At 42.7% G+C, this 22,523-nt stretch overlaps 1 protein-coding gene across 1 annotated transcript in view; it reads right to left on the reverse strand.

Moving 5' to 3' along the window:
• The window catches only part of LOC138268205 (neural-cadherin-like), a 506,556-nt gene that overhangs the window by 282,549 nt on the left and 201,484 nt on the right, over positions 1 to 22,523 (reverse strand). The window contains exons 7-8 of the mRNA XM_069217644.1: positions 4,674 to 4,816; positions 3,090 to 3,262 (exon numbers count right to left, since the gene is read on the reverse strand). Coding sequence (XP_069073745.1) covers positions 3,090 to 3,262; positions 4,674 to 4,816 — 316 coding nt within the window. The remainder of the gene's footprint in view (positions 1 to 3,089; positions 3,263 to 4,673; positions 4,817 to 22,523) is intronic.

Consider the following 22,523-nt stretch of genomic DNA (forward strand, 5'->3'; position numbering starts at 1 on the left):
GAGTCCCATATCTATTAATATATGATGTTATTCATGTCAAGCATTGGTTTTATACAGGAAGAGTAGCCTTCCACCACAAATTTCAATGCTTTGACAAATGTTAACACTTTGCCACTTTGTATGTGTGTTATAAAGTACAGCACACATGCAAAGTTGGAAAGGTTTGGAGAAAAACAAATCCGTTTCTATCAAAGTTAATTGAAAGGAATTATTGTCAAAATCCATGGGTGGGTGCAGGGGAATGTCTGTGTACCACCCATGGTCCGCCTCCTCGACGCAAAGTAGCACATAGTGCTGGTACTTTCCAATGCAATTCATGATTTGTTCTGAAAATTATATTACAAAACAATGCTTAGCATCAGGTTGATGTCACTTGTGTGATGCAAACCAGGCACAAAGTGTTAGTAAATCCACTCAATAAACTCCGTACTGAAAACATACTATGATGATTAGTGGTGTTGTACTAATAAAATCATATTACTTGCCAAAGGAACCCTTTTAGGTAACCTTAGAATATCGACAAATTGAGAAAAAAAAACTCCCCAGCATACAACATGCTAACTCCAATAGAGAGGAACGTGCATTCCAAATATGATGTCGGATGACTATCCATCTGGTGTAGAGATTACCAATTTGTTAAATAAATACATAAGTACAATGTTTTTCTTAGGAGCCCGCTGCAGTGTTGCCAAAGCCTGGGCTGCCCAATACCAAGGATACATAGTCTTGATTCCAGCTCATGTCTCTTTCTTCTACAGCTCTACCCTTCACTTTGTTTCACCTCATTCTTGCAGGCTCCTCCTCATCCCGGCATCTTTTCTTTGTCAGTGTTTCCTGATCTTCTACTTCGCCTTTCTTTCTGCCTTCTTTGTTCTTGTGCTGGACCAAACTCTGATTAAAAGTAAGCCCTGGCCCTAAAAAATCAGTGCTGATGCCTTTCATCTGCACCCACTCGCACAAATTAAGCACTGGGTGTTACATGTGACTGCAATCCGCAAGTAACAACCTGCTGTTATGCTAACAATAGCATCCATAAACATGCAAGAGCATGCTGGATTAAACATCTGAAAAAAACATATCATGTGCTTGAGAAACACTAGCAGTCTCTCTACATCACATCACAATTAATTCAAGTTCGCCAGTTCCACTGCCTATAAATGGACTACACACTAGGTACACAATGCTGAATCCGGTCATATGCACCAGTGTTAAAGAGACGCATGAGAAGCGCCTTAAAGAAAAGAACACCCAGCAGAAGGTGGCCATAAGCAGCACAAAGACAGACAGACAATAGCAGAAGCCAAGATCTCCTGATGGAAACACCAACAGGTATGCCAAGCAACACACAACACAACAGAAGCCGACTGGGAGCTACACCAAAGCATTTAAAGATCCGCCTCCCCATAGGTTGCTTTAGTTGACAAATTGGACAGCAACAGTGATACATGAACCTAACCAGAAACTAACAACTGAATGTATTCGAGTATGACAGTCTAAAGAGGAAGACAGAAACTGGCAAACACCTCTTTTAACCAAAGAACTAAATCATACTTGAAATGAAATACAGTCATTTCTGAGGCTGTTGTACCACTCCTGAAATTTTCAGAGAGCTCTGCAGAAGTTAAAAGGGTAGGGCACTTGCCAGCGATTTAGTAGCCAAACTCGATTAAGCTATATACTACCTCCATAATACAAGACTGCCAGTGAAGGAGCAGCAAGTACTGAGATGTCAATTAAATCAAAAGAAGGATCAAGGTGATCAATGCCGCACCTTACCACTCTAGTAAAAATTATATCTTTTTAATTCCCCCCATATAAATGGTTTGCGAGTCTTGAAGACCAGCCCCCCTAGTCCCCACTACCCTAGGACAAAGTATTGAAGTACTGAGATGTGCTTGGTTGACCGTCATCAGCATCACCCCAACCCAGTGTAACCTTTGTTGATGTCAGGCACTCTCTGGGGATTTCTCCCTACTGCTTCTGTTGTGAATAACCTCCTCTTGTCCTTTCTGTTCCCTGCTTATAAACCTTCTCCTCAGCACTTGCTCTGATCTTTCTGATGACACCCATATTATATGTACCACCACTACTGTAAGGTGCTCTGATGCTTTGTAGCTAGTTTGCACTATATACATACTCCACATACATCTGTACATTCATGTATGTATCCCCCTGCACTTCAATGTAAATTACTTTGGGAGTGTTTCATTCTGGGTGGGACAGTTCAGCAAAATTGGGTTTTACCACAATATAGGTTCTACTGTTTGCACTCTCTGTGTCAGTGTATGTGAGGTAAACATCAGTGCATTGTGAACAATTATTTTTCTTGTCTGGCTGGGGTATTTGTGAATAATTGCAGAGGTAACACTTAGCCTCCCATTTCTTTTGGTGAAGACTGCATTTGTTACTTCTAACCTTGGTCATTCCATGTGTTGTTAAAATTCCAGATTTCTTGTCCTATGTCCCACCTAGTGAGTCTGTGATCATTTTTATGGAATTACGGCTTTGCTAGATCAGACCCCAAATACATTCACCCACTATAAACAATCATGATTCCTATAGAACTTCCAGTTGTGCAACCAGTGGAACTCCAGATTAATATACTTTAAAGAGTCTATTTGAACTGTAGAATTATGACTCATGTGCCGAAGCAGAAGCCATAAAGGCATCGAACATTGCTGGGGTGGGGGGGGGGGGGGGAGCGGTCAGGTAAACTGGCTAGTCAAGGGTGAGGATGGAGAATAGGGCACGTGTGAAACAGATGAATCAAATTTTAGACCATCGGGGCTAGGAGGATTTATGGCAGGAAACCAGACAAGGTTAGAGATGAGGACCCAAGAAATCTGGGTAGGGGAGCTGTCAAAAATGAGACTCAACTGATGCAGAAGGTTTGATATATCAGTCATGGAGGATGACAATTATTCGAACATGTGCAGCAGAACAGGAAATCAAGCATATGGGAAACTTTCAACGAAATGGTTAGTTAATTGAATGGTTTCCCTAATGACATTTGGAGCACGAGTGTGTCAGCATTAGATCCAAACTTTTATATTAAAAAACACTTTTTCCATGAGCCACTTTAAACATACCTTTTGGAACAACGGCTTATTATTATTAACGTCATTGATTCGCACAATGACTAGGGCCATGCTGGATAAGGAGCCAGAGCCACCAGAAGCATTGTCATCAGTGGCAGTCACGTTAAGTACAGACTCCGTGCCTTGGAATCTGGGAACCGCATTGGATCGAAGACGAATCAATCCTGTAAAAGTAAATCAGAAAAATAGGTGATTATACAACAAACACAGCAAATGTAGCCCATTTCAATGCCTGCTCAAAGTTCACAAGCATAATAGTCACAAACATTATTCATATAGGTAGCTTCACAGATGAGGACATTTCCATATATACTAGTCAACTTCTGGATGTAGTTACAAACGTAAGATACATAGACAGAAGTGTAGGGCCTCACAGGCGTTTACACTACAACATCTGTGACAGAAATGTTAAGAGGTTTTTGAACAATTGGAATGTAAAGATCTTGCATAGGTTGATCTACTAAACTCCTGCTTCTAACTTCTGACTTAGATGCCGCATCTTAGACTATGGGCTTTGGTCCTTGGATACAGCCGGGCAATACCACGTGGCTGCTAAGTTGACATTCGTTTGACCATAGTTGTGCAAGGTTTGATTTTTCCTTCAAATTGCAGTAAATAATTATTTTAGGCTGTCTTTGCATGAACTAGACAATATCTCAGCATTAGTCAAATGTTATTGTTTTTTCTGTTTTTGTTATAGGTGTTCAATATTCGCATTTCTACCCTCAAATGTGTTTTCTTCTAAAACTATCTCTTGGACTTCCACTCAGTGGCACTTTTAAAACTCTTCTTGGTGCGTGATAAGACACCCCGTCTGGAATGGAAACTAAAATCATTTATTGTAAAAGGGTTCATTCCAGCTACACACTGCAAGTGACAATGAGATTATGGGGGCACGTTTGGTGATAGCAGCGCGTTCACCTCTGAAAGAAGCTCTAGATCTAGAACGCGTAGAATGACCAGCCCACCTCTGGCAATACATCTTTAGTGTTTCAGATGGGATGAAAGGACACACCCTCACTCTCTCCCTGTAAATGTCTCAGTATTCAAGCTTTGAGCAAAAACAAACTCTCATGTAGGGAGATAATGCAAAAGTACTGCCTTGGAAGTGAAATCCCCAAAAGAAGTAGTGAGATTTGAAGTGTCAGAGTACTTGGGCCCCTGTGACCTTGAACACGAGATAAGGCAGTAGGCCAGTAGAAGTACACTTGCTACAAAATAATTTCCCATGAGTGCCTGTTGCTTAAGAATCCCTCTGATGCCCAAACAATGTATAGGAGGGGACTGAGGACCACCTGCCCTTTTCCGGTTTTCCTTATGGCATGTTCTCTATGTGATGTCAGGGCATTAAAACGTAAAGTTGAGATTTCGAGGTATGTGAAAATTCAACGAGGAGACTGTTTGCACAGTTCCCACTTCTAGTCATTTCAACTGATATATTTCCTGTGTTTGGCCAAATCTTGTCTAAGTAGGCTTCCACAAATACTAATGATTGACCCATTGTTGCAATATTGGGTAACTATTGTTTTGATTGGTGAGGTGCCCAGCATGTGAGCCTCGTATATTGTTTATTACCTTTTTGTGGATCAATAACAAAGTTTCCATCTTCGTTCCCTCCAGTTATTTCATAGATAATTCCATCTCCATCAGGGTCAGATGCGTGTACAGTGGCCACCAAGGTACTAGGCCCTGCATCTTCTGACACAAAAGACCTGTAACTGCAGAAAACAACACCAAATCAGAAACAATCTACCAAGCCAGATACATAAAATTTAAAGTAATGGCTTTAGAATTATTTGGACCAAGCAGTTTAGTTGTTTTAAACTCAAAATTAAAGATTAGAAATAGCCAACTGATGCATATAAAATCGTTTTTCACTGTGGCAGATCACCTTAAACGTCTGCAGAGAAAGAATTGTTTAGGACCATACTGAAATACTGTTTCTTAGCACAGTAAGCTTTTTATACATATTGTAAAGAACTCACCGTCTCTTACTGTCGTGATAACTAGACAATTTCTGTCACACTGTACTTTCCAATAAGTAACTATTAGTGACTACTTGCATTAAATTAAGGATACTGGCGTTTAGGTATATCTAAAATATTATTTAAGAAATATTTAATGGAATGGGTTAAATTGTTACTCCTTGTTATTAGTCATCATTAGAAAAGCCTTCTACTCGTCTTGATCACTGCAGCTTGAAGAACTGACCAGAAAAGACAGAGAGGAACAATTTGTGCTAACCATTATTGCCAATGGGGCAACACCAGCGCGATTTTGGAAATATTCTCAGTGAGGGCTGATCCAGTGTTCAAGAATAGGGTATCCTGAGGTGGGGAAAGGCAGCCATTTTCCCAGTGTCTTATGGAGACCAAACTAGAATATTTCAAGGTAACGTTGATCTGCTGCTCAATATAACCATTAACAATAAGAGGCAAGTGAGAATAAAATGTAAAAACAGAATTCTAAGTGTGAACAAACAACTTGTCAAACAAAACGTGGGATGTCACATCTTTGTTATGTGCCCTTCCTGCACAAGAAACTGTGCATAGGACTTTAAATGTGTTCATAGAAATCGACAAGTAGTGGGTGGTTTCCACCTAAAGTATTATCTGTGCATTTAAGTATCATGATGAGTTGCACCTGAAGATGCGGAGACATCTTTGGACTCACTAGGTGACCAGCCCCTGCTTGAGAGATCTTTTCATTTAAGAAAATGACTATCTGCCAAGGTTAATTTACGGACTCAGCTTCAATCTAAAGGCCATTTATACCGAGTATTAGTCTTGATAATTTTTCTCCTACATAGATTGTAATGGAGCTCCCAAATAATGATTTATCCTAGGACTTTGACCCTACTTTTTGATTATCACTCCTACATCATCTACGACTGGGCATTATTGGAACTTTTTGTCTCTAGTAGATTGTAGTATTCTGGATAGGTTTAAGATGTACCTTGTCCGCAAATCAACTTTTTTTAATCATGTAAACTATTTGAAATTTGTTTACTGTTTGTCACATTCCCGTTACTAAAGATGTCACTTAATTGCCAGAGCTGTTGACTTTGCAACTGGGGAACCAGGTTCAAGTCCTTGCATCCACACCTTGTGAATCTGGGCAAATCACTTAAGCTCCCTGTACCTAAATAAAATAAATAAATCTGACCTTGTGTAATGTAACATGGTGCTCTAATGTCCTTACGCCAGATGTGTGCTGTATAAAACTGCTAAAAATAAACAAATAAAATAAATTAAGTCTCAGCCAAGGTGTCACACGATGAGCTATGGGAACATAAAGTCATTCATTAATCTTTGTCCACAGAAATGTGTGTCTAGGTGCTCTGGGAGCTCAGCTATGGTGTGCCAGGCCTTTACACCTCTCACCTTTACAGCTCTATCAAGCCAGTGATGTGCTTGACACTTGATATAATTGTTAATCCTGGCTTCGAGGCACAAACTGCTGATTTTGAAGAAAACCTTGCATACCTTTCACAGCTCTGGTCTTTTACTTTAGTAATTTCTTCACTCTTTCAATTTGACCCTCCTTCAATATATTTTTGTAATCCATTAATTTCACAATACCTAATGTTTCAAATGGCTGATTAGGTCACCAAGTGTTTCTGTTAAATGATATTTCTATGAAATTCAGTAGGTGCATGGTAGATTACGCCAACACAAACCTATTCCCTGGCAGCCTGTTTCTGTGTGCTACAGTAGAAGACCTCCCCTTCCATCTGCCCAGTAATGCATCTGGCATCGCTTTGCGACCGGGACCTTGGCAGAGCAATTCCTGGTTTCAACAAAAGGCTACTCCACATTACCTGATCCTTTGATACCAGCCTCTGCTTTTTAGAAGAGCCCAAGAAGAGTTTTTCCGCCTTATTGGACAAGTATTTCAACTCTTGAAGGAAGTCTGTGCTGTATTAGCCCTGGCTAGCTGCCACAGCCCCCGAAGAAGGGTAAATACCGCCCCCCACGAGCCAGTGGTTGTCATTTTGTCTGGATATATGTAGGAGACACTGTCCAGCTGAGAGAGGTGTTTGCCAGAATCAGGAACCTGCTGGTTGCTGCTTCTTTCAAGGTAACAAATATGCCCAGGAGTTAGAAGAAACCCTGCTGCTGCAACCTACTTTAAAAGAAAAGGAAGGTATATTGCCTAATGTGAGAAAAAAAGTTACGTCCTGACCTGGGAGACAACAGCCAGGTCCAGCAGAATGAAGCATGCATGGAGGCCATCGCGAGGGAGAGAGCCATGCGTGACAAATGCCTTGCAGCCCAGAGAGCCATGGCAAGCCCGAGAAGTACATCTATGATCGTACCATCTCCGACACTTTAGGAAAGCCTCGAGCTGCCTATTTTCATCCCCAAAGAGACATGGAAATTTCTCTTCTGCACCACGGGACCTGGAGTTCTGCTCCATTGGTTGCAGGGAATTTTCTTTAGATGCTGCAATTGCCAGGACCAGTACTCCCACCGTACTGAATACTGCCAGTGAGACCAGTTTATAACTCAACAAGTCAACAAGTCTCCCCCTGAACTGTCTCTCAATTATAGATACCAACTACCACATCACCATATAGACTCCAAAAATGTAACTCAGCCCAATGGCACCTTAATGCACCACTGTGGACTTAAAAGGAATTCTTTAATTTTTTTTTAGCACTGAGGATTTTTAACTGTTTTAGTGGACAGTCAACCAATATTTTCAGACCCACTCATTTGTGATGGGCAGCAGGACATAGCACTTTGAACTCCGCTCTCATTGAGGGCCTGGCATGGACCGAGAGGCAGCCTGCACTAAAGGCCTGATCAGATGAGGTGGGCACACCCTGTGCTCTCTTAATAACAGTAATCCTGCAGAGGCTGAGGCTCCTGCTCTTTCTACCCCTCCCGCCACGGACCAGAATATCTCACACACCACCCCAAACTTGTTATTCTGCAACCGGCAACTATTATATAACACACCACAGACGCCCAACTTGTTTTAGGCAATATCAGGTTTCTAGATACCGGTTTCCTTCACATAAGAATGTCTGTAAATTAAGGATGGGTGGTTTGAAAAAGTCACCATTCGGGCCTTGGTCTAAAGACGGGGATCCTTTGTGTGTGCAAAGTTGCCACTTGTTATCCCAATGTGTTTGAAACAGAGTTGTTCATTCAATGATTAATTTTTGGCTGCCAAGGGTCAAAATAAATGATCATAAAATATAAATTCATTTAAATCGAGAGCATCTGACGTGAGGCAGCCTCAAGTTGAATGTTAAAAGACCACTCAGCCATGTATTTGAAGGAAGTGCCCGTCCCTGGTGCAAATACTGACCCAGGTCAGAATCAATGGGACTGGAGGAATGCCAACAACCATAGAGATGGGAGGCTACAGGAAATTCTACCATATCTATCACTTTCCTACATAATCTCCATACTCAAACATTAATGTACCGCATATCCCTGTGTATGTACACATTTATATTTTGGATAAATGTATGCATCTAGATATGTGTGTTGCTATTTACAAATATGTATAATAACTATGGTTTTAAAATATATAGATATTCTTTAAGTCTACCTAACAAGTGTATGTTACCTATGGTTAAATATATATATATATATATATATATACATATATATATATATATATAAAATTCTATGCTTAACATGATTATAGGTCATTGCATAGTTTTTTTATATAAGTTCTTTCACTAGATCCTTAAGGGTCTGTTATATTTATCTACCACAATGTGTAAATATTATCATAACTATTTCATTTACAAGCTCTTCACTACTGAAATATTAAGGAAAAGATAAAATAAAAAAGAATATATAAAAAATATTAAATTAAAAAAGTGATAAAAAATTCACAAATAGATTACCTTCAAGTACTGCAACACTTGAAAGTCAACGTTTTTACAGTACAATTTTAAATCTCAATATATTACCTTCCTTATACATATATACCCTTTGTATATAGTCATGTATCTATACATGTATTACTTTACTCCTACTGTAGAAGAGAAAAAAACGTACTTTCCCTAATGCACTACTCTGACTCAGCCTATAGCTCTTTCAATCTCTCCTCTACCTCCACTCTCTAGCTCATCCCAAAGTACATTCTACTACAATGATCTCCAAAATAACCCTTTCTAGACTCTTCCCTCCTCTGTCCCTCATGGCTCACCTCAAACATCATTTTACTGCTATGATCTCCCCTCTTCCCTCATGTATCCCTCCTTTGATCATCCCAAACCTCATTTTACTACTATGATCCCCAATTAACTCTTTTCTCTTCTATCCCTCCATTGTTCTTTTCAATGCAACTAACAGACTCACAGGACCACTGCTCAAATAACTCATATATCCATATACTAATCTACCAATAATCCTTCTTAGTTCTGGAGTAGTGTGCTACTAGCTGAAAAGTGATTTGACGCCTCATCGGGGGTAGCAAGCGCTATATAAATACAATTACAATTTGTCTATTTCACTGAGGACTGCAGAGAAAATAGAGCAGACCTGTTGTATGCAGCATGCATTCTGTCTCTCACCTCTGCATGAGAGTTCACAATGTTTACATACAAACCCCAAACTGTTTTCCTCAGACTGTGGTTGCCTATTGGTGTGCATGTTATTGTAATACACTGCGTTACTGCATATGCAGTATAGTACTGTTTGGGTTAGTACCACAGCCTTGAAAGTTGCAAGAAGCTTGTTTCTTTTGTGTTTTAGTCATTTTAACTATTGCACCTCGAATATGTGTACATAATGACCTTTTCTTAAAAGGGATGGGTCTGACTGGACACTGAGTATCCTGAGAGTAATTACTTGTGCCCTAAAGTATCTGAGTTAGAAACCGTCAACCATCTCTTGGAGTAAGACTTCAGTGTTCGACTTGCCACCCTTACACAAGCTCTTAACAGTAGTACTCACCTTAAGCACTACCCAGGTAGTTGCCACTAGCTACTGTAAGACTCACAAACAAGCACCTACATCTGGGACTCCAAGGTTTGCTTTAAATGAATGGACATTCCTTACTATTGTGGCACAGGATCAATTGCAATATGCAGTGCAAAGCGTTCAAGTGTACACAACACTGGTCATGAAAAAGGAGCACACATGCAAATGATCTGCCTCTAGTGATCCCGATGTATTGCGCATCTCAAACTGCTCCCTAGTTACATTTGCTTTTGATGTGTTAAAGCTACAGCTGCATCCACTAATAAAGAGACGAAGATTGGAAAGCCCACATTACTACGTGCACCCTAACTTGTTCAGGCTGCAGCTGCCTGTCCCTCCCAGCTATCTTCCCTGATGACCCCAGCTCAGCTGTCACATCCTGTAAAACAATTACCCCAATGCTCAGATCTTCAATTACAACAATGCAGCTTCATGACATCGTGGTAACACCGCTAGACCAACATCAACTATCACAGCCTCACACTTATAACAACTACATCTAGAAACTGTTCATGTGTCTTTTTTAGCATAGCCAGCAAGAATGTGAAGCACGGGCATGCAAGCCAACAAAGAGAAAACAAAGAAACCCCACAGAAAAACATGTCAGACTGTCAACTGTGACAGTGGACCCAATTAGAGGAGAGTCTGTATGATTTGTCTTATTTGCTCTGCTGGCGTGGAAAGTCCTCAGCGGGTTTGATAATAGGACCAAAAGTGACAGGCATGGATAGCCAGTGGAGTGTCACACTGTGTGCGGCACGCCTCTAGGGACACGTCTCGTTGGCAACACTCATACATCTGCAGGCACTCGATGAGCGGCCTCCTGATAAGACCGAATAACAGGCAGCTAAACAGAGGAGATGCATGCTCAGATTTAGTTCAACCATCCAGCAGCAATGCCCAGCCCGGAGGAACTAACTTCACAACAAGGAATCCAGCAGACAACGATCAGCATCGACGACTGTTAGGGCACCGAAAGAGGGGTACGAGTGAGTTAGAACCTTTGCAGTGAGGGCTCTGGAAGGACAGAAGGAAGAGAGACATTGGGCCTGATTACAACTTTGGTAGAGGGTGTTAATCCGTCCCAAATGTGACGGATATACCACCCGCCGTGCCGTATTACGAGTTCCATATGATATAATGGACTCGTAATACGGCGTGTAGGATATCTGTCACATTTGGGACGAATTAAAACCCTCCGCCAAAGTTGTAATCAGGCCCATAGTATCAGCCTCAAGATTGTATTGAGATTGCATCTGACAGTGTCAGACTGGGCTCTAAAAGTGTTGCTGTCACCTTGTCAGCCCACAGAGGCACAACAATAATGGTGGTCATTGTTATTGTTCCCTACCTGGTTCCAAGACTGGCAATTTACAAAATCATTGTAAACTAAAGAAAAAACACTAGACAAAATCTTATACTCAAAAGTAAATGGTCCTTTTCGTTCATTTGTTATGACAGATCCTGGTAATGGCGAGAAAACAAGTGTAAAATTAATAGCTAATGTCTCCAGAAACGTTCAAGGCTCTTCCATGACCCTTTTGAAGCAAACTGTTTCAAACATGGAGGCAGGTCTGAAAAAACACGTCAGCTCTAACAGCGACTCTACAAAGGAGTGCGTCACCATTATCTGCAAACTAAGGGCATGTCTAAAAATAAAAAAAGTGGAAGATAAATGACGTTTGAACGTTGTCTTAATGAAGAAAGTGCTCTTGAGCCCCATTGTAAAAACTAATCTTATTTCACAAAATGCCCAATAATTGTTGCCCCACTTTAATAAAAATCTGCCTACGTGCAAATGTGAAAGTAATGAAAATAACAAATTATATGCACAAGATCTCTCCAGCGGAAGGACAGTGTAAATAAATCTTGCCTAGGATTAGAGAAAATGTGCTGCGTTGCTTCATAAGGCTCATAGAGAGATCTGAAGAGAAACGGCTCGGCCTATTTATTACCTTTTATCACATGGCCTTTGACCAAGATGACGCGATCACGTACAGGGACGTAGCTACAGAGGGGCAGTTTGGGGTGTTACAAAGCTCACCCACGCCCCTGATCACTCAGTTTTCGTAAACCATCTCTTTAGAAAACTTGAGGCTGTAACATGTTAAACTGCGGGGATCATTTACTGAGGGTTGCAGTGTTGTGCAATTTTGCTCTGTGCCCGAAGGGTTTTATATAAGTGAATGAAAGCAGTGCTTTGCTTCACACAAAGAAAACCTTAGTAAATAACTGCAGTATTTGCTAAAAGGTACAAAATAATTTACTACGACTAGTTAAAGACAGAGTCATCATCACTTTTAAAAGATCAGTGGTTAGCTTGGTTTAAAGCAGTGGTCAGTGGTTGTAATTAGTAACACAGTGTAGGAGGCTGGCCTGGCTTGTAGTGGGTACCAAGGGGTACTTACACTCTGTACCAGGTCCAGTTATCCCTTATTAGTGTAGAAGAGGTGTTTCTAGCAGCTTAGGCTGATAGAAGGTAGCTATAGCAGAGCAGCTTAGGCTGAACTAGGAGACATGCAAAGCTCCTACTATACCACTGGTGTCATATGCACAATATCATAAGAAAGCACAATACACAGATATACTAAAAATAAAGGTACTTTATTTTTATGACAATATGCCAAAAGTATCTCAGTGAGTACCCTCAGTATGAGGATGCCAAATATACACAAGATATATGTACACAATACCAAAAATATGCAGTAATAGCAAAAGGAAGTAATGCAAGCAGTGTAAAGTTACAGTAGATTGCAATAGGAGCACATAGGTATAGGGGCAACACAAACCATATACTCCAAAAGTGGAATGCGAACCACGAATGGACCCCAAACCTATGTGAGCTTGTAGAGGGTCGCTGGGACTGTAAGAAAACAGTGAGGGTTAGAAAAATAGCCCACCCCAAGACCCTGAAAAGTAGGTGTAAAGTGCACCTATAACCCCCAGAGAGCACAGAAGTCGTGATAGGGGGTTTCTGCAAGGAAGACCAACACCAGCAAAGCAACCTAAGTGGATTTCCGGACCTGAGTACCTGTGGAACAAGGGGACCAAGTCCAAGAGTCGCGACAATGTCGAGAGTGGGCAGATGCCTAGGAAATGCCAGCTGAGGGTGCAAAGAAGCTGCCACCGGATGGTAGAAGCTGTGGATTCTGCAAGAACGAAGAGGGCTAGAAACTTCCCCTTTGGAGGATGGATGTCCCACGTCGTGAAGAAGCTTGCAGAGGTGTTCCCACGCAGAAAGACCACAAACAAGCCTTGCTAGCTGCAAGGGTCGCGGTTAGGGTTTTTGGATGCTGCTGTGGCCCAGGAGGGACCAGGATGTCGCCACTTGGATGAGGAGACAGAGGGGGCGCCCAGCAAGTCAGGGAGCCCTCACAGAAGCAGGCAGCACCCGCAGAAGTACCGGAACAGGCACTTGGAAAAGGAGTGAACTGGAGTCCACCCGAAGTCACAAAAGGGAGTCCCACGACGCCGGAGGACAACTCAGAAGGTTGTGCACTGCAGGTTAGAGTGTCGGGGACCCAGGCTTGGCTGTGCACAAAGGAAATCCTGGAAGAGTGCACAGGAGCCGGAGCAGCTGCAAATCACGCGGTACCCAGCAATGCAGTCTAGGGTGGGGAGGCAAGGACTTACCTCCACCAAACTTGGACTGAAGAGTCACTGGACTGTGGGAGTCACTTGGACAGAGTTGCTGAGTTCCAGGGACCACGCTCGTCGTGCTGAGAGGGGACCCAGAGGACCGGTGATGCAGTCTTTTGTTGCCTGTGGTTGCAGGGGGAAGATTCCGTCGACCCACGCGAGATTTCTTCAGAGCTCCTGGTGCAGAAAGGAGGCAGGCTACCCCCAGAGCATGCACCACCAGGAAACAGGCGAGAAAGCGGCAGGATCAGCGATACAAGGTTGCAGTAGTCGTCTTTGCTACTTTGTTGCGGTTTTGCAGGCGTCCTGAGCAGTCAGCGGTCGATCCTTTGGCAGAAGGTGAAGAGAGAGATGCAGAGGAACTCTGGTGAGCTCTTGCATTCGGTATCTGAAGAATTCCCCAAAACAGAGACCCTAAATAGCCAGAAAAGGAGGTTTGGCTACCTAGGAAGGAGGATAGGCTAGTAACACAGGTAAGAGACTATCAGGAGGAGTCTCTGACGTCACCTGCTGGCCCTGGCCACTCAGAGCAGTCCAGTGTGCCAGCACACCTCTGAATCCAAGATGGCAGAGGTCTGGGGCACGCTGGAGGAGCTCTGGGCACCTCCCCTGGGAGGTGCAGGTCAGGGGAGTGGTCACTCCCCTTTCCTTTGTCCAGTTTCGTCCCAGAGCAGGGCTGGGGGATCCCTGAACCGCTGTAGACTGGCTTATGCAGAGATGGGCACCATCTGTGACCATCAAAGCATTTCCAGAGGCTGGGGGAGGATACTCCTCCCCAGCCCTGACACCTTTTTCCAAAGGGAGAGGGTGTAACACCCTCTCTCTGAGGAAGTCCTTTGTTCTGCCTTCCTGGGCCAGGCCTGGCTGGACCCCAGGAGGGCAGAAACCTGTCTGAGGGGTTGGCAGCAGCAGCAGCGGCAGCGGCAGTGAAACCCTGGGAAAGGCAGTTTGGCAGTGCCCGGGTCTGTGCTAGAGACTCGGAGGATCATGGAATTGTCTCCCCAATGCCAGAATGGCATTGGGGTGACAATTCCATGATCTTAAACATGTTACATGGCCATGTTCGGAGTTACCATTGTGACGCTATACATAGGTAGTGACCTATGTATCGTGCACACGTGTAATGGTGTCCCCGCACTCACAAAGTCCGGGGAATTTGCCCTGAACGATGTGGGGGCACCTTGGCTAGTGCCAGGGTGCCCACACCCTAAGTAACTTAGCACCCAACCTTCACCAGGTGAAGGTTAGACATATAGGTGACTTATAAGTTACTTAAGTGCAGTGGTAAATGGCTGTGAAATAACGTGGACGTTATTTCACTCAGGCTGCAGTGGCAGGCCTGTGTAAGAATTGTCAGAGCTCCCTATGGGTGGCAAAAGAAATGCTGCAGCCCATAGGGATCTCCTGAAACCCCAATACCCTGGGTACCTCAGTACCATATACTAGGGAATTATAAGGGTGTTCCAGTATGCCAATGTGAATTGGTGAAATTGGTCACTAGCCTGTTAGTGACAATTTGTAAAGTAGAGAGAGCATAACCACTGAGGTTCTGGTTAGCAGAACCTCAGTGAGACAGTTAGGCATCACACAGGGAACACATACATATAGGCCACAAACTTATGAGCACTGGGGTCCTGGCTAGCAGGGTCCCAGTGACACATAACAAACATACTGAAAACATAGGGTTTTCACTATGAGCACTGGGCCCTGGCTAGCAGGATCCCAGTGAGACAGTGAAAACACCCTGACATATACTCACAAACAGGCCAAAAGTGGGGGTAACAAGGCTAGAAAGAGGCTACTTTCTCACACACAGGCACTGCTTAATTTGTAAATAAAAATGCGGCGGTGCCCAAAGCTCTCCTCTGAAACACGCGACCGCTGCAATTAAACGTGCAAGAACGGAATACTGAGGCATTGTAATCCCGACGACATCTCAGGCCTCTTTAATCCATGTACAGTCACTCCCTGCCCTTTCAACAAACTTGCAGCTTTCTGCTTTCTCCCTTTGTGCCACATTTTCGTTTTTCTCTTCCTCCGTCTTTCCCATATTTGTTTTGCTCGCAGTAAATGCCTGAGGCAGAAAAATAAATGCTGGTGCCCGCACCGGGAACCACCGGCTCAAATTAAGCACTGAACATAGGTAACCCATATGGCATCCTTCATTAAAGCACTCAGTAGACTACAATATGACATTTTCCACATAAGCAGATTTAACACATTTCGTTCCATTTCGCAGACTATTCTACATTGAACTGACTTGTGGTGAAATTTGTTGCTTGTAAAAACCATTAATTTAGCAGAGCTGACCTCAAAGTCAGCAGACAGAAGAAGGACTGATAAACAAACTTTGGCAAAGCCAATAGGTCTTGCCTATGTGGGATCCATTGGCTTTGCCAATGTTTTTTAGCCACGTTTTACAGCAGCCCGCCTGCCGTGCAGCATTGCTCAACGTGTGAAACTAAAAGTGCTATGATGCAGTTAAAGCTGGCAGCGTCGTAGTGCTTTCATTTTTTTTACTTTCAATTATGCTACACAGCATCCATGCAGCTGTACAACATGGCTTAAAAACATTGAAAACCGCAAAAGTAGAGCTAATTGGTTTTGCCTATGTTTTCTTTTCCGTGTTGTACACCTGCCTGGCTGCCGTGCAGCATGCCTGAAGGTTTTTCAAAGAGTGTTATCAATGGGCCAGCGTTGACCGCGTCATAGCACTGCCTTTTTTTCTTTTTACTTTTAGCCATGCTGCATAGCAGCTGTGCTGCTGTACAACTTGGTTTACAAAAAAAAAAAAAAATGACAAAGCCAATAAAGCTCATACAGGCGAGACTCATTGGCTTTGCCAATGCTTGTTGATTTGGGCTATTACAACTCTGGAACCTGGAAGGGAGCCGGAGCTACTGCCAAGAGCGGAAAGCACATCAGCAGAGTGTGAAAGGGTGGCATCTGTAAGACATGTACTGTCTAATTCTCCAGCATGAACTTCTGGCTTGAAGAGCAAACGCCTCTGATAATAGATGACTGACGCTACCATGACTGTGGTGTTCACATGAGACATTGAACAAAATTGATGTTACTTCCAAATTGTGCAAGTATTTATGAATTTGAGAGTAAATTTGCACATTTGCTATAAAATTATTTTTTACTTACTTTGTGCACTTTTACTAGAACCTTGTTCGCTATTATCGATGTAATTTTACTCTACAAAGGAGAGTGCATTTCACTTTAGAAATTGTTTGTAAGATTTGTTTAGAAAGAAATAACCTATGTTTACTGCACAACACGAAAGAACCACCTACATTCGAAGTGAGCAAATCAGGGCCAGGGAAATTTATTTTGGAAATGTAAACTCCCTCTCTCGAAATATTAACAATAAAGAATATTCTAGGAACTTTCCGCACATCAAGGCAGGAGGTGCTTGCAGCGCATGGTTGTGCCACGAGCAACGAGGAAAGCAGGTATGCTGGAGAAGGAGCGGGATGGAGGGGGAAGAAGGACTTGGCGCTACGGACCTTGGGACCCAGGTTGAATATCTGGGCCGGGTCAATATGCTGTAATCTCGACAAATTACGTAATCTACCCTATCTCAAAAAAGAAAGAATTTGAATTTGTGGAATGTAACTGGTGCTCAAGTAAAGCATTGATGCACTCGGGTCGGGTTGGATCGAGTTTGCGCTATAAAGAAAATGGCAAAAAAAAAAAAGAAATAGTTCCTCAATCACAGCACGATGGGACTGGTTAGGATTATTTAACCTGTACGTGGTCCATGCCCCGCAGGAAATGATACGCTGCATATTCTGTGAAATTAGAAGGCAGCAAAAAAGAGTGATAATGACACCAACAAATGGTAAACAGTGGGTGGTCTAAAATCCCCTTTTTAGAGGTTTTTTTTTAGACATAAACCATCATGGCATGCTGGTGGAACTGTCAATGAAAAACACCCAACAATGTTTGTGTGCCAGGAGCAGGATTTTGCCATAGTAAATGCTCTATTTTTGCAGACGTAAATCATATTTCCGAATATTATGTAGCGCCCACAGTGATTACATGTGGGGAGGGGTCATTCAAAGTTTGGCAGGAGAGAGGTATCCACCAAACAACTGCAGATGCCCCATCTGCAGACTTCACAGTTACTTGGCTATAAGTTGAGAAACCACCCTGTTTCAGAAGGCAGAACCTCAGTAGGCTCCACAGTTGAAAACCTTTGACCTAACACTGTCTGCCACAGGTCCGCCATGTCATAGACGACTGTTACTAGATTTCTCTGCCTACATTTCTGGCGAATGTGATCAATGAATGGTCCCCCAACACATGGGGATGAAAGAGGGCTCATAACAGGTTGGTTTTATGCTGGTTACACAGGATGAGTGCCTGTATTCCAGCCCAACTATTAACAGAAACTTGAGATTACACGATTTACCACTTATAGGTAGCAAAATGGGCTGAGTCATATACAATGAGGAGATCTTTGCGGGATTCACGAGCGTACCCATGAACAGGAAGACACACCCTTAAAAAGTCAACAGCATGTAGTGGGACAAGTGGATATATAGAACAGTGACTGCGAGGTGCAGGAAAGAGAATGTAGCAATTCTGAATATCTACCCTCCTCCTGAGCAGTCACTGAGTCTTCTCTAGGAGATACAATTCCTATTGCATGATTCAAAGTGAGAGATAGAGAAGACTTTAATGTGATAATGGATTCAGAAGTAGACTGATCAGTGGTAACACAAATTCTATGTGATTAGTAGCATTCAAAAGGGTGGTGGTTTTAGGGATGTATGGCCTGATGAATCTCTTAAAAGGAAAGAATTCGGAATTCACTGAATGGCCACTCGTTTCTTATAGATTATATCATGATGTCAAATTCAAAAGCCCACATAGCAGTAGAAACAGAATACCCCTATGGACATGAAAAGCAGAAAGGGAGCACCCTGCCTCACACTCCAGCATGCATTCCAGCAACCCCACAGACAAAGCTGCTCTCTGCTGATGAAGGGCTGAACCCGGAAACACGTGTCCAGAGATTTACAGCACTTGCTGCACCTACTAAGGTGAAAACCTATAGATTACTTTATGGATATAAAACAACCTTCGACTGCATTTACCATGATGCATTGCGGCTGACTGCATGCTGGAGTGTGAGGCAGGGTGCTCCCTTCCTGGTTACCCTTATGGACATTTCCAGTAATTCCCTGCTATTGCTACCAAGCAAGAAGAAATACCCAAAGGCAAACGGTGATTAAACTCATCATAGAAGACCTAATGTTGGGAGAAATGCATGGAACCAACTGTACAAATAAATTACAGTGAATGTGGAATCAGTGCCAATTAAGTAATTGGTATGGGAAGAGTACAACTAGTTTCCTAAGGCCAGCCTAACCCTGGATGAATCAAACAGTAGACAATTGCAGGATAGGGTGGTTAAAATAAAAGAAAAAAATATCTATCACAGTAAAGAGAAATATCTTAGGCAGCTTGAAAGGGCACGTGCAGAACATCAATTAAAAGCCATGCCTGAGGCTAAGCATAACTAAGGTGAATGCTCAAGAACATAGACACAATGCCTGAAAGCATGTGGTCTACATTCCAAGCACAACATATGGCTTGTCAGTACCTTTGCAGAGAACTAGTACCAAGTAAATATGTAAAAGTAACAAAGGACAGAATTGCAGAGCTTCCTAAAGATCTAACGATGTAAATTCTATCAAGGGAGGATCGAAAGAAATTAGAGAGAGACATAGCAAGAGAACTTAGCTAGTTATAATTAAAATGCCATAAATCAAAACAAAGGGCCAAAGATCTCCCCCAGCAAACAAACTCTGATATAGGAACAGTTATGGTTCTAACAGTTTTGACATTTATAAGGCATTTTTTGGTTTGCCTGTAACAAATGACCCCGTGGATGGAAATGCATGAAACTTGGAAATCTACCTACTGAGTCAGCCAAAGTTCAGCACACCAAGTTTCATGAAGATCTTTTGAGGGTGTTGGGGAGTGAAAAAACAAGCAATTTCCCATTTTAGCTCCCCGTGGAAATTTTGCTCTTATTTACAGCCCAAAAGGCTAGACGGATTTACGCCAAACTTACATGAAAGTATAGCTTTACTCAGAAGGCAATGTTTTTTATTTTTTATTTTGGTGTAAATCCGTCTAGCAGTTTTTGAAATATTAGCATTGAAAAAGAGTTTTCAGGATTTTTTGGCTTCTGTCACTGACATAACAAAAGGGCAGTTATTTAATATAGCATAGACAGCCTCCATTTTGGGAAGTGTCTTGTTCGTAACATAAATTACAATTGGGGCACCCGGGAAAAAAGATTAGCCTGGGAGCACAGGTGGCCTCTTCCACCAAAGAATTAAATGAAAGCATCAGGGAAGGGGCAGCGCCCCAGAGACATGGAGTCATTTGACCTCCCCGAGAGGGTCAGCACCCCGAGGGTAATGTGAGCTGAAAATCTCAGGGAAGACCAGCACCCCGGAGTCTTGGAATTATTTTACTCTGGGGGAAGATCAGCGCCCTGGGGGTACACCAATGCCACTACCCCATGCACAAGTCCAAGGGGAGCTGGAGGCAAGTAGCCTGAGGGGACCTGTCCGCACTTACTATGGATGGGGAGAGCCCCTTGGACCATACTCCCACCTGTGACTGTAGACAGGCAAGAGAGCAGGGATAGAGCTGTGTCAGGTGTACAGAGAGTCGGCAGCAACCGTGGGACTCCCCCATGGTCCCCAACAAAAATCACCACAGATGCCTGCTTGGGGCCTGGCACCCAACATAAAAAAATTGAAAGGTGTCACAGAGTGCACTTAAACAAACAAAAAAGTAATACAAATTACAAAAAGCCAACAGTTGCATCAAAGGGAGTGCTGCAGGGCTCCCTTAAAGGTCACCTCATAACCCCAAGTGGCGGGTCTACAAATCTGCACATTGTATTCCACGGTGCTCCAGAGAGGGCAGGGAACCACCAACAGATTACAACATTGTCTAGGGGCTCAGAAAAAAACAGTAGCCCCCACAGCACCCCACCCAAGATATTAAGAGAAGTCGCATTAAGTCTTCATGGGCATTAGATTGATGACCCTGTGAGAAATGTCCCTTTATTTTAAGCACATCTGGAGCTTGGCTTTTCAGTCCAATGGCTCTGGGCTGTACAAACCTTTTCAGCAAAGGTTAAAAGACGAAAAAAAGATTCACAGTACATGATATTTAGGGTTTGTAGTGTTAATGAAGAATCATTATATTAAGTTTCACAAGGTAGTTGTTTCTAAAACTGTTTTTGGCATTGAGTTTTGGTTATACACTTCTGCTTTGATATAGTTTATTAATACCTTACCGATGACAGTAGGCATGATGTTCAACATCGCAGCTCATTATAGCATGCCCAGCATAGGGGAGTGGTGTAGGGGGTTTGTGATTGTAGGGTTCGAGGCTTGCTGGGGCAAAAACCGTTAGAGGGCATCACCAAAGGAAAGGAATTTACCAAATTGTGGAAGTATTTGAAATGTAATGTGTAGTACTGAGTAAGTGTGTGCAATGAATATAGTACGCCCAGCTTAGGGGAGTAGTATTGGGAGTTTGTGATTTTAGGGTTTGCGGCTTTCTGGGGCACAAACTGTTAGAGTGCTTCATCAAACGAAAATAATTTACCACATTTTGGATATATTTGACGATTAATTTGTAGTATTGAGTAAGAATGTGCAATGAAATACTTTTCCATTTTGAGGGAAAATCACTGGCTGGGCCATGATTTATTAAGAGTTGTTTCTTGCATTGCAAACAGCTGCATTACTAGCCCACAGCATGTCACCAGAGTAAGCCATGGACAGCTCTGCGTCACTATCCAGAGAGAGTAAAGCGCTAAGCAAAACAGAATGTGGCCATATTACTTGAGAAGAACGCACATCCTTACCAACAAATAACTTGCAGCATGCAGCAGGTTTGGGTGCCCACTGGAAGTTGGGTGTAGAGCCAGGCCACAGGCCAAGCCCTGCACCAAACCTCCCTTGCACACTGCCAAATGCCCTGCACAGAGGGAATGGCCCGCACATGATGGACTGAGTGCAGGGCCTCAAAGCAGGCAAGGTCCTTCATCCAAACCCCACCGCAGGTCGGCCCACAGCTGCAAACTGAGTTATGGTTCAGGTTCAAATGCATAAAATTAATGAAATGTAACAGTTATGTTTATAAATGCACAAAACATATGTCACAACTTATGACATCTGACATACGCAAAACACCAATTTGCCAAAAGCACCCATGCACAAAATAGTTATCAGAGGAAAACATGGTGGACAGGGGCAACAACCAGATTAATATGGATTAGAGTGTGCTAGGAGTATTAAGTTTCTTCCACATGGACAACTGTGAATTCACAACTACTAAATCAAACAGGTTGAATCAAATTCAGATTTTCAGTTTTATGTTAGTTATCCTGCAGCAGAATACAGCCTTTGCTAGAAAGTAACAATAATATAGCATATGTGTGAAAAAAGGGGACATCTTATCATATAGGAATGAGAGGCATGCTAAAATTAAAAACAGAGATTTAACACACAGGACAAAGTTGGCTGTGTATTAAGTTGATGATGTCATAGCCACAGCAGAGTACCACAAAAAATCCATGACTTCCATGACTTATCATAACTTTTATCTTGACTGACTTGCAATTTGTGCTGTGTCCTGGAGAAAGGGGTATAGGTTGTGAATATGTGGAATGGGTAAGGTCATTATATGCAAAGTCTGTGACAAGAATAACTCTGAACTGACAGATCTCAGAAAATATAAGGAAACATAGAGGGGGCTACAAGACAGAGATGTCCCGTGCTCCATGTTT

This window comes from Pleurodeles waltl, chromosome 12 (assembly GCF_031143425.1).
Source record: "Pleurodeles waltl isolate 20211129_DDA chromosome 12, aPleWal1.hap1.20221129, whole genome shotgun sequence".
Classification (NCBI taxonomy): Eukaryota; Metazoa; Chordata; class Amphibia; order Caudata; family Salamandridae; genus Pleurodeles; species Pleurodeles waltl.